Genomic DNA, 14984 nt, shown 5'->3' with positions numbered 1-14984 from the left:
AAAAAAAAAATGCACCTGTGCATGCACACACATAGGCACAGAAACACCAGTGTGTGCATTGGGCTCACTCCCCACAAGCAGACCCACACCCACACAGATGCCTAAAGAAACCTGCTCACAAGCACATGAACACACATGGAAATGGTGTGCACAGAGGGATCTGTGGCATACAAAGGTGAGCTGATGAGGCAACTGGTTGTTGCTGGGGAAGCACCTGGCAGGAAAGGCAGAGTGGAAAGTAAGTAGATAATGAAAAGGCAACCTGGCCCAGCCAGAGCTTTCTCTTCCAGGTTTCTCTTCCAGGATTGGGGGGAGGGAAGGCGGGGAAGCCGGCCAGCTGTGGGCGGGGCTGTGGGCGTACAAGGAGCCCAGCTCCCCCAGATGTTAGTCACTAACATTCGTCCTTTTCTCCTCTCTCCACGCTCACCCTGTCCTTCTTCCACCTACCAGCTCCCTTCCCTCGGCCGGAGCCTGAGCCTAGCCTGGCCCGCTGTGCTGTGCTGAGCTGCTGACTCCGGCAGGAAGATGGTCGCGGCGCTGCAGTACGTGTGGCCTCTCCTCCTCTGCAGCCCCTGCCTGTTCATCGAGATCCCTGAGGAATGTGAGTAGCCTGAGGGAGCCAGAGCGCTTCCTTTTGCTGCTATGTTGGGCCCCTTTCTCTTCTGCTTCCTAGCTGGTCCAGACCCTCACCCGTCACCCCACGTCCTGGGCACAGGGAGGGCGGGAGGTACACAGACGTTCGGTACCTCTGGAGAGAACAGCAGGGTAGAAGGCGCGATGGGTGTCAGCACCACAGACAGGGCCAGGCGCGGGCAGCCGGGCATTTTCAGGACCGCGGACAGCGCACCCCTGCCTCTACAGTTCCGCTTTGCCACCCCTCCCCAAACCACTTCCACGCCTCTATTTCCACCCCACATACCAGGAGTGTGACAGGCAGGACATTAAGGCTGTCGTCAATCCTCAGCTAGGTTGTGCAAAGGTCTGGAATTGAGTCTTGCCCGTTTCTGACTTGAGTAATCCCAAGCTGGCTCTTTCCCATCCTGGGCCCTTCGTTACCCTGTCTCTGAACTGAGACAACACTCCAACCCAGCAGCCTTCTGGATGCTGTCTGATGTGTAGTTATTTGGTGAGGATGGGGGTGGGGCTGTTGGAGCATGTGTCTGTGATGGTCACACTTGTGGGGGAAGGCCACAGGTAGGTATGTGGGTGTTAAGCAGTGTAGCCACAGGGTTGTGACTGAATGTGATTGTGTGTATATGGTTGTGATAGCATGGATATTTGTGAACATGACTTTGATTTCCTGTATAAGTAAGCTTGTGAGTCACTATGACTGTTATTGTTTCAGATTGTGAAGGTCTGAGGCATTTAACTGTGACATTGGATTGTAGCAGATTGTGTGTGAGTGGTGCTGAGTGTAAGTATGTCTGCATGTGGGAATGTTGTGACAGTGATGGTGTTTTCTCTTGTTTGTAAGAATTGTAACACACCTCTAACTGGCTAGCTATTTGACAGTGTTTGTGTATCTTCAACTACCAGGCTCTAGTCCCCTCCCCACCTCTCCTTGCCACCTTTCTCTCTGAGCCTGGACATGCAGGAGGACGATGTCACTGAGAAACAAGCTAGGAACTAGGGATGGGGAAGGCTGTCGGGAATGGAATGGGGTTTGTAAGAGGCAGGCTTGGGAGGCACCTGGTATCAGGGGGCTGCAAGGATTTGGAGGAGGTGAGGAGTGGCTGACAGGACAAAGGTTGGGATGTCTCCTTAGACATATGCATGGAGGTCCCTATAGTAACACCTATGCAGACTCTCATGCCACGGGTACACATGGACATACACTCACAGGTAGACACAGACAAGCCAGACACCTGTATATGGCCAGCCACAGAGACAGGAAAAGGGGCAGAGACATTGAGAGGCCACACAAGCAGAAACACACAAGCACACAAGTGAGGTTTTAAAGACAGGGGACAGGTAAATGCAAGCAGCACTCTCTGTTTAAAGAAAGATGGGCTGCAAGGCAGCCTTGGGCACTGACCAGCACCCATACAGACCCCAATATGATTCAGTGGGCTCCTCCCTGCTGGAACCTGCCCTCCATCTCTCCCTCCCCAGCCACTCCATCCCCCTCTGTCTCTGTTCCTACTTCTTCCACCTAGTTGATCTCCCCCATCCTGTTGTCCTTATCACTGTTTCTTGCTTTTAGGTGACCTGCCCTGGCTCCTCCCCAACTCAGGACCCTCTGTAGTGTTCCTAGGGAGCCTGCTTCTTCTCAAGGGCTTTACAATGAGGTCTTCTGCAGAGACAAAGCTTTCAGAGGCAGCTCACTGCTTCCCTATCCTTCCTCCTTCCTTCCGCTCCCTGCCTGCCTCCCTCCCAGCCACCCAGGCCAGTGCCAGTCCTGGGGCTGGGGCTGTCCCTTTGGCCTCTGCCCCAGGGAACTTGGTGGCAGGTTGGGAAGAAGGAGGAGAGAGAAAGAGAGCTGGCACTAGCTGTGGAAACTCAAATGAAGCAGTGGGGCCTTTGGGAGAGTTTTGTGGGGGAAGGGCACAGGGCTCTGAGGGCTGGGCCCTGTGTAATTGAAAACACTGAGCTGCCCTAATTGGATTAGGAGGGAAGTGGGCTGGAGATGGGAGGGTGCCGTGGCAGGGGCTGTCTGCCTCCTAGCAATGCAGGGCCTCCTGGGTGAGGTGAGGTCAGCTCTGTAAGCTCTACTGGGCCCTGCCAGGGGGCTACAAGGACACTCCTTGTTAAAGGCAAGAATTTCTCTCTCCCTGCCCATTGGACCTTGTCCTTCTGGACTATATGCCCTGTGTCCTACCCATCTTGCTGGGCACCAGCCACTTCTCCAGCCCAACGATGTGTCCCTCGTTGCTACCACCTTAGCCTACTCTCCCACCCTTCCTTCTGCATGGTGGGGGCTGCCTTTCAGAGTCTCTCTCCATTCTCTCTCCTGCTGCCTGCTGGACTTCTCAGATGAGGGGCACCATGGTAAGTGGGGGAGGGGGTCCTAAAAGGCCAAGGAGAGGGAGAGGGCCCCCTCCCTTGAGCCAGCACCCCCTGCCCTCGTGTGTGCCATGTGCCCTGTGCTCTTGGATCCCTGCACCAGAGGCTTCTCTCAGCCTGTCCCTCTGTCACCTGTGTGGGGCTGTCTTTGTTCCCATCTCTGCCCAAACCTGGGATTTTTGGTCACTCTTACATTTCTCTGTTGCTCTGTCCTTCTTTCTGCTCCTCTCTCTTCATCAGGGCTTTGTCCTTGGTTTCTGTGTGTTTGATTTTATTGCTTGCATCTCTCTTCTCTCTTTCATTCCCTTTGTCTGTCTGTCTGTCTATCTGTCTTTCTGTCTCTCTCTTTCTCTCTCTCTCTCTCTCTCTCTCTCAATCTCTCTCAGGCATCTTCCTTTGTAACTCCTGTTGGTGTCTTCTCCCTGACCCTGTCTCTTTTTACACTATGTGTCCTTTTCTCTCTCCCTCTTTTTGTGTTCCACAAGCCTCTCTGCTGTTCCCCCTTCCCTGCCTCCCTCTAAGGGTTCTGAACTCTGCTTCCCTCACGGTGGGAGGCACTGTCCTCACCACTACTCTCCCCATCCTGTCTCCAGTGATGGAGCCACCTGTTATCACGGAACAGTCTCCACGGCGCCTGGTCGTCTTCCCGACAGATGACATCAGCCTCAAGTGTGAAGCCAGCGGCAAACCCGAAGTGCAGTGAGCGGCCTCTGAGATCTCAAGCTCTAACCCTCATGCCTCCCTGGGCCCCACAACCTCTCAACCCAACACCCCAGATCTCCCTGTCACCCTGAGTCCTTGCCTGTTCTCCCATCTCCGGAGGCCCCAAGCTGCTCACACTCTTACTTTAGGCCTATTCTAGCCCCTGCCTGGGATTCTAGGGTCTTGGGCCTCTGAGCTTGTTTCTGCCCACAGGTTCCGCTGGACGAAGGATGGCATCCACTTCCAACCCAAGGAGGAGCTGGGTGTGACTGTGCAGCAGCTGCCCCACTCTGGCTCCTTCACCATCACGGGCAACAACAGCAACTTTGCCCAGAGATTCCAGGGCATCTATCGCTGCTTTGCCAGCAATAAGCTGGGCACCGCCATGTCCCACAAAATCCAGCTCATGGCTGAGGGTGCGACACACTGCAGGGACCAGGGAGGACCTGGGCACATGAGACGCTCCTCAGACACAGCCCAGGAACTCATGTGGGATTCTGGGCTGGAAGCCACTGTCCCTCACCTAATTGTTGTGTGCAAGGGGCTAGAGTGCCCTGCAGCCCCTAACCTGTCCTCTTTCTCCCACGGCCTCCTCCCTCTGCACCCTACCTCTCTCCACTGCATTGCAGGTCATCTCTTTCCTTTCCACTCCTTTGGGCTTCCCCAGTACCTGCTTTGTAGCTGCTGGTGGGCTTAGGGCTAAAGGGGGATGCCCTGTCTCTCTGAGTCTCCACCTTGGCTTGGGTTTGGTGGCTGTGTTTCTGCCCATTTCCTTCTCCACCGCTTTTGGGGCGTCTCTGTCCATCTCCCTCATTTATCTGGCTCCTCTTCCCACAGCCTTTGCTCATCAGTCTCTGCTGCCTCTCTCCTCTCTCTTGCTCTCCACCTCTCCTTCTCCACCTCCAACTTGCTTCTCTATCTCTCTCTTCCTATTCTGGGGCTTTATCTTTACCTGTGTTGCCCTTTCCCGGAGGGGTTTCCCACTACATTCCCTCCTCTCTGAGCTTTCTGCCTCCTGAGCGCTTTCCTCTCCCCTCCCTGCCCCTGCTGTTACCTTGGGAACCATTGCCATGGTTTCCTTGTCAGGATGATGGAAGGGTCTGTGACTCTTGCATTTATCCCCTCCCCCAGCGCTGCACCTCGGCCTTTCCCACCATCCTTCTCAAGGTGGATAGGGAAAGTGAAAACGGGGGATTAACCCTTCCTGGCCACATGGCCTCCTGCTCACCTATTCTCCCATGGAGCCCAGAAAGGAAGGACCCAGAGTTTCTGCCCCTACCACATGAACTTTCGTCCACCTGTCATCCTCAGGGTGGCCCTCCCTCCTCCCTTCTCCAGCCTTGCAATGCCTTGACTGGGAGGAGAGTGCCAGCCTCTCTGTCCCTTCTAGGTGCCCCCAAGTGGCCAAAGGAGACCGTGAAGCCCGTGGAGGTGGAGGAAGGGGAGTCTGTGATCCTGCCTTGCCATCCTCCACCCAGCGCAGAGCCACTCCGGATCTACTGGATGAACAGCAGTGGGTGCCAGCGAGGGGCTGCTGCCCAGGCTCAGGGGTCAGTGGGGGTGTCTTCTTGGGTGGGGGTCCTGACCTGTGCCTCCTTGTCTGTGGCAGAGATCTTGCACATCAAACAAGATGAGCGAGTAACAATGGGTCAGAATGGCAACCTCTACTTTGCCAACGTAATCACGTCGGACAACCACTCAGACTACATCTGCCATGCCCACTTCCCAGGAACCCGGACCATCATACAGAAGGAGCCCATTGACCTCCGGGTCAAAGCCAGTGAGTGTCAAAGGCCCCCAACATCTCTCTTCCTGACTCCTCTCGCCCAAGGTAGATCATACAACCCTGGTGTCCTTCAAGGATGGCTTGTCTCCCACTTTGAGCCTGCCCAGGCCCTTCCAGGCACTTTGTTTAACAGGGGAGGAAAGCAAGGCCCCAGGGACTTGCTGGGGTGTGCAGAGCCACCAGCCTTGTATCTCTGTGGGTGGAGGGAGGCATGGACAAGCTACCCATTGCTTCCCACCCTACCCAGCCAACAGCATGATTGACAGGAAGCCACGCCTGCTCTTCCCCACCAACTCCAGCAGCCACCTGGTAGCCTTGCAAGGCGAGCCATTAGTCTTGGAATGCATTGCTGAGGGCTTGTGAGTCTGGGCACCCAAGGCGGGGGTGGGGGTTGAGGGATTCGGGGGGTGGGAGGTGGGGATGTGAGTGAGTCTGGCAGGGGTTTGGGCCTCTGTGGGGGACTGAGGGGAGTGGGATAAGCAGCTTTGTCCTCTCTCTCCTCTGCCCTCCTCCCTTGGCTTCCCTACACCATGGCCCTGGGCAGCCCCACCCCTACCATCAAGTGGCTGCGTCCTAGTGGCCCCATGCCAGCTGACCGAGTCACCTACCAGAACCACAACAAGACCCTACAGCTGCTGAATGTGGGTGAGGAGGATGATGGCGAGTATCGCTGCCTGGCCGAGAACTCACTGGGCAGCGCCAGGCATGCCTACTATGTCACTGTGGAAGGTATGGTGTCTCTGCTAGGGGAGAGCAGGGTGTGCCGGAAGCAAGACCTACTGCAGGCTGTGGACTTAGGATCACTCCCTTATTCCTCCCAGCGGCCCCATACTGGTTGCACAAGCCCCAGAGCCACTTGTATGGCCCAGGAGAGACTGCCCGGCTGGACTGTCAAGTGCAGGGCCGGCCCCAACCAGAAGTCACCTGGAGAATCAATGGGATCCCTGTGGAAGGTGAGCAGGTCCTTGGGCAGGGCAGTGTGGTGAGCCCTGGGCACTGTGGGGGAGAGGAAAAGGAGGGTGAGGACGTTCACACAGCTCAGGACTCTGGCCTGGACCCATGGGGCCCTCCTGCTGTGTGCACAGAGCTGCCCAAGGACCAGAAGTACCAGATCCAGCGTGGTGCCCTGATCCTGAGCAATGTGCAGCCCAGTGACACAATGGTGACACAGTGCGAGGCCCGCAACCGGCATGGAGTCCTGCTGGCCAATGCCTACATCTATGTTGTCCGTGAGTGGCAGCCAGCTGTGTGGTCCCACTCTCCCTTCTGTGTTCATGACCCCCAATCTGTCTCTGCAGTTGGTATGGCCTCAGCCTACCTTAATGAGACCCATCTCTCACACAGCCTCATAGCAGCCATGATAAGTGCAGGCTCACCCTGGACAGGCCTCAGGGGAAGACTGGGGGCTGGGGACAAGGCAGGCTGTCAGTTTGGCCTGGAATCATTGGTAACACTTTTTTTTTTTTTTTATTGTCATTGGTAACACTTGGATGGGACTGGAGGCACATCTGAGGTGGAGGGGACAGTGTGTCTGAAGGCAGAGAGAGACTCAGACTGGTGGGAGCCATGAAGCAAAATGTGCAGAGTTCTTGGGGGTCTTAGGGTGCCAGGTGGAATGTCACTGCCTTCACTCACTATCACAGCCCTGAGTCTTGCTATTCTGCTCCCAGAGCTGCCTGCCAAGATCCTGACTGGAGACAACCAGACATATATGGCGGTCGAGGGAAGCACTGCCTACCTTCTGTGCAAGGCCTTTGGAGCCCCTGTGCCCAGTGTCCAATGGTGAGTGCCCCATCATCTGTCTTGGGGAGCCCATGAGCAGGGAGCCCAAGCCAGTTGGTCTGAGCCAGGCCTGCCCCACTCACTCTAGGCTGGGAGAAGAAGGGATGACAGTGCTTCAGGATGAACGCTTCTTCCCCTATGCTAACGGGACCCTTGGCATCCGAGACCTCCAGGCCAATGACACAGGACGCTACTTCTGCCAGGCTGCCAATGACCAAAACAATGTGACCATTGTAGCTAACCTGCAAGTTAAAGGTCAGATGACTCCTACCATATGACTAACAGTCCCTGTGTAAGGAAGGTTCAGGATCTCTGGAAGACATCAGAGTGACTGACCCTCCTTTTCCTGTATCACCTTCAGATGCAACTCGGATCGTACAGGGGCCCCGGAGTGCAATCGAGAAGAAAGGCTCAAGGGTGACATTCACATGCCAGGCCTCCTTTGACCCTTCCTTGCAGCCCAGCATCACCTGGCGTGGGGATGGTGGAGACCTCCACGAGCTTGGGGACAGTGACAAGTGAGGGCCCAGCCCCAACCTGGGGTCGGTAGAAGGGACAGAGTGAGAAAGCTGGAAGTCCACACTTTTTAGCCTCATCCATGAGGGGCACTTACCTGCTTTGAGGGGAAGATTCTGGCAGGAATGGGAGGGGAGGAGAACTCAGATGTCAGGAAGTGGTGGCCTGCTGGGACCCGAAGGGCAGATATGGCCCTCTCCCTAGGTACTTCATAGAGGATGGGCGCCTAGTCATTCACAGCCTGGACTACAGTGACCAGGGCAACTACAGCTGTTTGGCCAGCACTGAGCTGGACATGGTGGAGAGCAAGGCACAGCTCTTGGTGGTGGGTGAGTCATAGGACGGGATCCTGGGGGTAATCAGGGGAGGGCAGGCTGAGAGGCCCAGATTCATATTGCTGGGCCATGTCAAGCTGGCGGGCGGGGACTGTGGCTCTTGAGGGGGCCAAAGAATCCACCCTCCATGGCCTTCAGGGAGCCCTGGGCTGGTGCCCCAGCTGAAGCTGTCTGACCTCCACCTGCTGAAGCAGAGCCAGGTGCGCCTGTCCTGGAGCCCCGCAGAAGACCACAATGCCCCCATTGAGAGTAAGAGTCCTGAGCATGGCACCCCCCCCATCACCTTGCCCTCCCCTTGGGGGCATGCACTTGTGTTGGGGGTGCTCCGGGAGAGCCGGACTTGGCCCAGCATTCCCATTGCCCTTTCTTTAAGCCACATGCTGATTACCGTGTTGCTGGTTCACTTCTTGGCAGAGTATGACATTGAATTTGAGGATAAAGAAATGGCACCTGAGAAATGGTACAGTCTGGGCAAGGTGCCAGGGAACCAGACCTCTGCTACTCTCAAGCTGTCACCCTATGTGCACTACACATTTAGGGTAACTGCCATCAACAAATACGGCCCCGGGGAGCCTAGCCCAGCCTCTGAGACTGTGGTCACACCCGAGGCAGGTGAGCCAGGGTGGCCCCCACTCCCATGCCACCTGGAAGGGGGCAGTCAACCAGGCCTTGGGCTCTGAAGGGAGGGCTCAGAGAGGTACCGTGCCCAAGCTCCCTTGCTCTCAAATTTCCAGGGGGAGGTGGGGACAGCAGGATGCCCTTGGGGCTGCTGGCCCTGACTGAGCGCTGATGTGCCAACACGTTACTTACAGCCCCAGAAAAGAACCCTGTGGACGTGAAGGGGGAAGGGAATGAGACCAACAACATGGTGATCACGTGGAAGGTGAGGGCCTGGGCTCACTGTGCTGCTGGACATGAGGCCAGGCCCCAGCTGTTTGCTCTTGCCCCTTGGCTTTGCTAAGGATGAAGCTAGTGGCTGGGGATGTGAATCTGGGCTGGGGTCACAGAAGGCCTGTGATCGCAGCCAACCAGTTCCTCTTCTGCTGCCCCCCTGCAGCCGCTCCGATGGATAGACTGGAATGCACCCCAGGTTCAGTACCGCGTGCAATGGCGCCCTCAGGGGACACGGGGGATCTGGCAGGAACAGATTGTGAGCGACCCGTTCCTGGTAGTGTCCAACACGTCCACCTTTGTGCCTTATGAGATCAAAGTTCAGGCCGTCAACAGCCAGGGCAAGGGCCCGGAGCCCCAGGTCACCATTGGATACTCCGGGGAAGACTGTGAGTACCCAACTGGGCCCTGCCCACATCCATGCAAAGTCCCCCTGTGCAACACTGTGTGCACAAGCACAGCCTGCTCCCCACCTCCACGCTGGTCCCCAGCTCCCAATGCTTTGGTGCACGTTTCCTACAAATAAGGACGTTCTCTTATGTAACCAGAGGGATGTGAAATTCTGGACACTTGCCATTGCTATGATCCAGTAATTGGCAGCTGGCATTCCAATGGCATCAGCCGACACTGTCATTTACCCTGCTTCTCCCTGCAGTACGGGGACCCAGTACAAGCATCTAGTCACTCTGCTTTGCTTCCTCTGAATCTGGAACATTACCAGATGTTCACTTTAATCACCCAGCAAGGCTTTTTCTGGTTTCTCCTCTGTAAGTTACTACCTTCACCTCAGCAACTAATGAGCAGTCCAGGGAGAGATCTTGGACCACGCAGACACGTTGCTCCTCATCAAACTGCCCCCATGTAGCATCCAAAGCCATCTTCCCAGTGTGGGAGGGGGCTGTGCTGGCCCCAGAGTGGGCAGAGCATACAGCTCTCTGAAGTCCCTGGCTGTTTCCAGACCCCCAGGCGAGCCCTGAGCTGGAAGGCATCCAGATCCTCAATTCAAGCACTGTGCTGGTCAGGTGGTGGCCTGTGGACCTGGCCCAGGTCAAGGGCCACCTCCGGGGATACAGTGTAAGGGCCTAAGGCAGGTGGGCTGGGGTTGGGGTTATCGCTGGGGAAAGTTACAGGGCTCTCCTGAAAGCCTGGGCTGGGAGGAAAGAGCCCTTGTCAAGGGCAATGGGGAGCACATGCTGGCGGCCCCAGCTAGATGCCTTCTGCCCCTGCAAGGTCTCCTTTTCACCTGTGCAGGTGACATACTGGTGGGAGCGCAGTCAGAGGAAGCACAGCAAGAGGCATGTCCACAAGGGCCACGTGATAGTGCCTGCCAACACCACCAGTGTTATCCTCGGTGGTCTCCGGCCCTACAGCTCCTACCACCTGGAGGTGAAGGCCTTTAATGGGCGAGGGCCTGGTCCTGCCCTTGAGTTAACCTTCAGCACCCCGGAGGGAGGTGAGCCTCTCTCGAACCTCCACCACCCGCCCTTCCTCCTGAGACTTGGGCAAGGACCTACCTGCGGCATCTGTCTGTCACGCAGTGCCGGGCCACCCCGAGGCGTTGCACCTGGAGTGCCAGTCGAACACCAGCCTGCTGCTGCACTGGCAGCCCCCACTCAGCCACAACGGCGTTCTCACCGGCTATGTGCTCTCCTATCACCCCTGTACGTGTAGTGGGTGGCACGGTGGTGGAGAGGGCTCAGGGAGGAGCCAGAGCTGACAGCCTAAGCCAATCCCCTGCTTGTCCCCACAGTGGATGAGGGGGGCAAGGAGCAGCTGTCCTTCGACCTTCCGGACCCTGAGCTTCGAACTCACAACCTGACCAACCTCAGCCCCTACCTGCGATACCGCTTCCAGCTTCAGGCCACCACGAAGGAGGGCCCTGGTGAGGCCATCGTGCGGGAAGGAGGCACTATGGCCTTGTCTGGTGAGTTGAAGGGAAGGCCTGGCTGGCAGGGTGAGCCTTAGGCTACCTGGTGAGTCACAAACGCTCCTCTACCCCCACACTGTACAGGCATCCAGGATTTCGGCAACATCTCAGCCATGGCAGGTGAAAACTACAGCATCGTTTCCTGGGTTCCCAAAGAGGGACAGTGCAATTTCGGGTTCCACATCTGGTTCAAAGCCTTAGGAGGTGAGTTCGAAGAGGGCCCTTGCAGCGGTGGAGGGGGGGCTGCCCACTCGGCTCACTCCTGCATGCCCTCTTGGCCCTGCAGATGAGAAGGCAGGTGCCTACCTCCTGCCGCAGTATGTCAGCTATAACCAGAGCTCCTACACGCAATGGGACCTGCAGCCCGACACCGACTATGAGATCCACCTACTGAAAGAGAGGACACTGCTGCACCAAATGGCTGTGAAGACCAATGGCACAGGTGTGGCACCAGGTGACCAGCCATCACCTGCCAGCAAGGCATGGGCACTGCCTAGTTAGCTTTGCTTTGTCCCTGCCACAGCTGCTACTGCCCAGGTCTCACTCATGACTCCTGTCTCGTCCCAGAATCTGTGTGCCGTTTACCCTTGTGGGAGAACCCAGGTCTCGGAGTGGGACCTTCTCCCCACCTCCCAGCCTCTAGGGCAGCAGTCCCTCTGCCAGGGCCTCGTCTTACCCCAGGGTGGGTCTCCTATCTGTCCCCCCTCCCCAGGCCGTGTAAGACTGCCTACTGCTGGCTTCACCACTGAGGGCTGGTTTATTGGCTTTGTCAGCGCCATGGTCCTGGTGCTGCTACTCCTGCTCACCCTCTGCTTCATCAAACGCAGCAAGGGCGGCAAGTACTCAGGTGATTGGGTGGCGTGCAGTGGCCGCTGGGCCAAGGGAGGGTTGGCAGAGCCAAGGGGAGCCCCTTCGTCCCTCCGCAAGTCCTGCTATGGCCCCTGATCTCCTGGCCGGGCAGCATGGTGTGGTGGGGGCAGGCTGGGGCCCCTTCAGAGCACAAAGGACCTGGAGTCCAGGCATAAGCCAGAACAGGGAGAGATCTGTCCTGTCTGTGTGTCTGCAGTGAAGGATAAGGAGGACACCCAGGTGGACTCTGAGGCCCGACCCATGAAAGACGAGACCTTTGGCGAGTACAGGTGAGCTGGGGCAAGGCGGGTGCCAGCAATGGCCCCACCCTTCCTTCCTCTCACATCTGACCGTCCCTGTCTCTCTTCTTTGTGCTGCTGGGTGACTTCAGGTCCTTGGAGAGGTAAGGCAGGGGAGGTGGAGATGGATGTCAGACCCCAGCAGCAGGGATCCCCTATGCATAGTGTGCTCCTGGGACCACCATTGTCCCCTGGTTGCTGGGGCTCTGACCAGACTGTTCCCAGTTTCCTGGCTCAGCAATTCCCCATTTCAGAGAGAAGGCAACACATCCCAGCCCCTCCTCCCATGCTAACACCCCAGCTTCTAGGGCTGCCTGTCACCTTACCAGCTCCCTATCTCCATGAGGGGGGCCCTAGACAGCTACAATGGTGTCCCTATCAGGCTCACATACACAATGCCAGGGGACAAGGCAAGGAGCCGGGCCCCATAAGCCCCCAGGCTGAGCACCCACTTGCTCCTGCCCACTCCCCAGAGCCACTGCCAGGGCAGTCAGAGCGGCTCTTCCCTAAACACAGTTGGGACAAATGGAAGGCAGGCAGGAATCCACGTCACCTCTTCACTCGCATCCTACCTCTGCCTCTGCAGTGACAACGAGGAGAAGGCCTTTGGCAGTAGCCAGCCATCTCTCAATGGAGACATCAAACCCCTGGGTAGTGATGACAGCCTGGCTGATTACGGGGGAAGCGTGGACGTGCAGTTCAACGAGGATGGCTCCTTCATCGGCCAATACAGTGGCAAGAAGGAGAAGGAGGCAGCAGGGGGCAATGACAGCTCAGGGGCCACCTCTCCCATCAACCCTGCCGTGGCCCTAGAATAGTGGGGTCCAGCCAGGCAAGGTGGGGCCCATGCTGTGTCCCTAACCTGGGGATCAAGGCCCTCCCTCTCTCCAGCAGGCCTTTGGGAAGCCTGACTTGGGGCAGAAGAGAGGCCCCTTCTTACCACCTGGTCCCTACTTTATTGCCAAAACCCAGCTGCACCCCTTCCTGGGCACATGCTACTTTGCTCCAGCTCAGGGGCAGGTCACCTACATGTCAGGGGCCTCTAGGTGCTGCCCTGCCAGCCTATTTGGGCAGAGAAGCCGTAGTTTGGGGGAGTGAAAGTGGGGTTGCCCTGGCTAGATTTCCGAGATGGTGTCCTTCTTGATTTCGGCCTGGGGCAGACATGGCAGGGTCTCCCTTGGACTAAAGTTGGCACATCCCCCACCCCAGCCACTCCCTGGCCAGCCCAGCTGGGACTGTGGACAGAACTCGGTGTCTTTACCATCTGCTCCCTTTCTCTGCCATCTCTGCTCCAACCAGGATGAGGGCTGGGCTGAACAAGCTGGCTGCAGGTGCTGGGGAGGCCATCTGGAGAAGCCAGAGTCCCTGCCCCGAAATCACACTAAGTCAGCACCCCTCCTCCTGCCGCTCACCCTACCCCGTGGCTGACTTTCAGGAGCTTCACACGCTGCCTTTGGTATCCACCAGACAACATCCAAGTGGCCTCTGTCACTGCTGGGGTGCAGGGTGGGCACCCCTCCTATTGCCCACCAGCCAGCCCCTCCCAGCTGCCACCCCCAACCCCTTAGCAGCGCTGTCCACCCTGCTGTGTTGTCTGAACAGTTTTCTTCCTCAGCCTCCTCCCAAACCCCACCTTGGGAATGTAAATACACCGTGACTTTGAGAGTTTGTACCCTTCCCCTTACCCCATATGCCATTAGTGTGTAGGCAGATGTCCGAGTCTCTAGGTGATTTCTAGGTTTTATAGCAATTAGCTTTGATGAACCCATCCCAGGAAAAATAAAAACAGACAAAAAAAAGGAAACCTTGGTACCCCCAGCACTGCTGTACTCTGCCCAGCAGTTTGGGCTCCCCATATGCCTTTGCTTGGTCTGTCAATGAGCCCTCTTCAAAAAACAAAAAAATATATATATGTACATAAATATCAGAATTATAACAGGTAAATAAAACCTGGAAAGGAAGGTGGCCTTTCTTCATTGTGCTGTGCACTATGTCCACTGTCCCTGCCCCACACTGCAAGAGATTGCTAGGACCAGCAACAGCAGCCCCTTCCATGCACAGGAGCCCCTGAGACTACCAGCCCCACAGCTCTGAGCCTTCCCTTGCCCTCCCAGAGGCCACACATCTAGCTACTCTGCAGGCCTTGCTGTGCTCACCTTGGGTGTTGCTGCCACACTGTTGGGCCTTAGGGTCTTTGTCCCTGCTGGCCCCTGGAGACCAAGCTTAGTCTCTTACCATGGGGTTACATATGGAAGTAGAGTGTGGCCAAGGCCCCAGAAGTCCTGGAGCTCCTGCCCTGCAGCCTACTGGCCAGTGCCCAGAAGCCTCTTCCCTGTCTAAGGGCACAGGCCCACCTGGACGCATCTCCCTGGCCCCTGGCCTGGCAGAAGCAGCATGATCTGCCCTAGAGGAGTGGTCTTCCCTGGGGTGCTGTACCTTCTAAATCCTTATGGAGCACTTTAAACTAATGACCACAAACCTTGCGTGGCCTAGGGATGGCCAGCCTTCCTTGGGAGTTTCTAGAGTTCCCTCCAATGTCTCATACCTCCCCAAAGCCCCATCCCCAGCACTGCCAGCTGACTTTGTTTCTCCTGTAACTGAGCAAGCAGAGAGTGGCAGAGAACTTCCTTCCTCCACAGTCAGGTCTTCACCCTTGCCCACGTGGGTGAGTCCCTCCACCCAGGCCCCTGGCCCCTGCCCCTAACGCCTACCTAAGCACTTCTCTCCTGCCCCATCTCACCTTTTTTCTGTAACTTTAATTTGTTTCTGTTGATTCACTGCCCATATACAAACATGCTGCACTAGCCCCTGCCACTCAGGCTGCTAACTCCAAATGCCTCTCCTGTTCTTGCCCCTGTTCTCCGTTCCACTCTATAGCAAACACCTCTGACTAC

General features: G+C 56.8%; 1 protein-coding gene across 3 annotated transcripts; it reads left to right on the top strand.

The window, feature by feature from the left end:
* The first annotated feature begins 439 nt into the window (after nt 1-439).
* On the top strand, nt 440-14052 carry L1CAM (L1 cell adhesion molecule). 3 transcript variants are annotated; one of them, XM_003802542.3, is made up of 28 exons: nt 440-601; nt 2974-2988; nt 3597-3702; nt 3919-4121; nt 5096-5218; nt 5315-5485; nt 5739-5850; nt 6036-6220; nt 6313-6444; nt 6577-6720; nt 7162-7273; nt 7362-7528; nt 7635-7791; nt 7994-8118; nt 8263-8373; nt 8539-8736; nt 8937-9007; nt 9182-9404; nt 9974-10089; nt 10267-10468; nt 10554-10676; nt 10766-10939; nt 11027-11146; nt 11229-11384; nt 11655-11789; nt 12009-12081; nt 12183-12194; nt 12677-13989. In XM_003802542.3, the coding sequence occupies exons 1-28, from the start codon at nt 526-528 to the stop codon at nt 12906-12908; spliced, it is 3774 nt and encodes a 1257-aa protein (XP_003802590.1). In that variant the 5' UTR covers nt 440-525; the 3' UTR covers nt 12909-13989. The 3 variants fall into 3 exon arrangements, with proteins under 3 accessions (XP_003802590.1, XP_003802591.1, XP_003802592.1); XM_003802543.2 differs by lacking the exon at nt 12183-12194 and having other exon boundaries at nt 12677-14052; XM_003802544.2 differs by lacking the exons at nt 2974-2988; nt 12183-12194 and having other exon boundaries at nt 12677-14052.
* The last annotated feature ends 932 nt before the right edge of the window (nt 14053-14984 follow it).

The sequence above is a fragment of the Otolemur garnettii genome, unplaced genomic scaffold, assembly GCF_000181295.1.
Source record: "Otolemur garnettii isolate 467f Iridium unplaced genomic scaffold, OtoGar3 scaffold00249, whole genome shotgun sequence".
NCBI classification, from domain to species: Eukaryota; Metazoa; Chordata; class Mammalia; order Primates; family Galagidae; genus Otolemur; species Otolemur garnettii.
The sequence above is the reverse complement of the archived record's forward strand: the minus strand, read 5'-3'. Positions and strand labels throughout refer to the sequence as shown.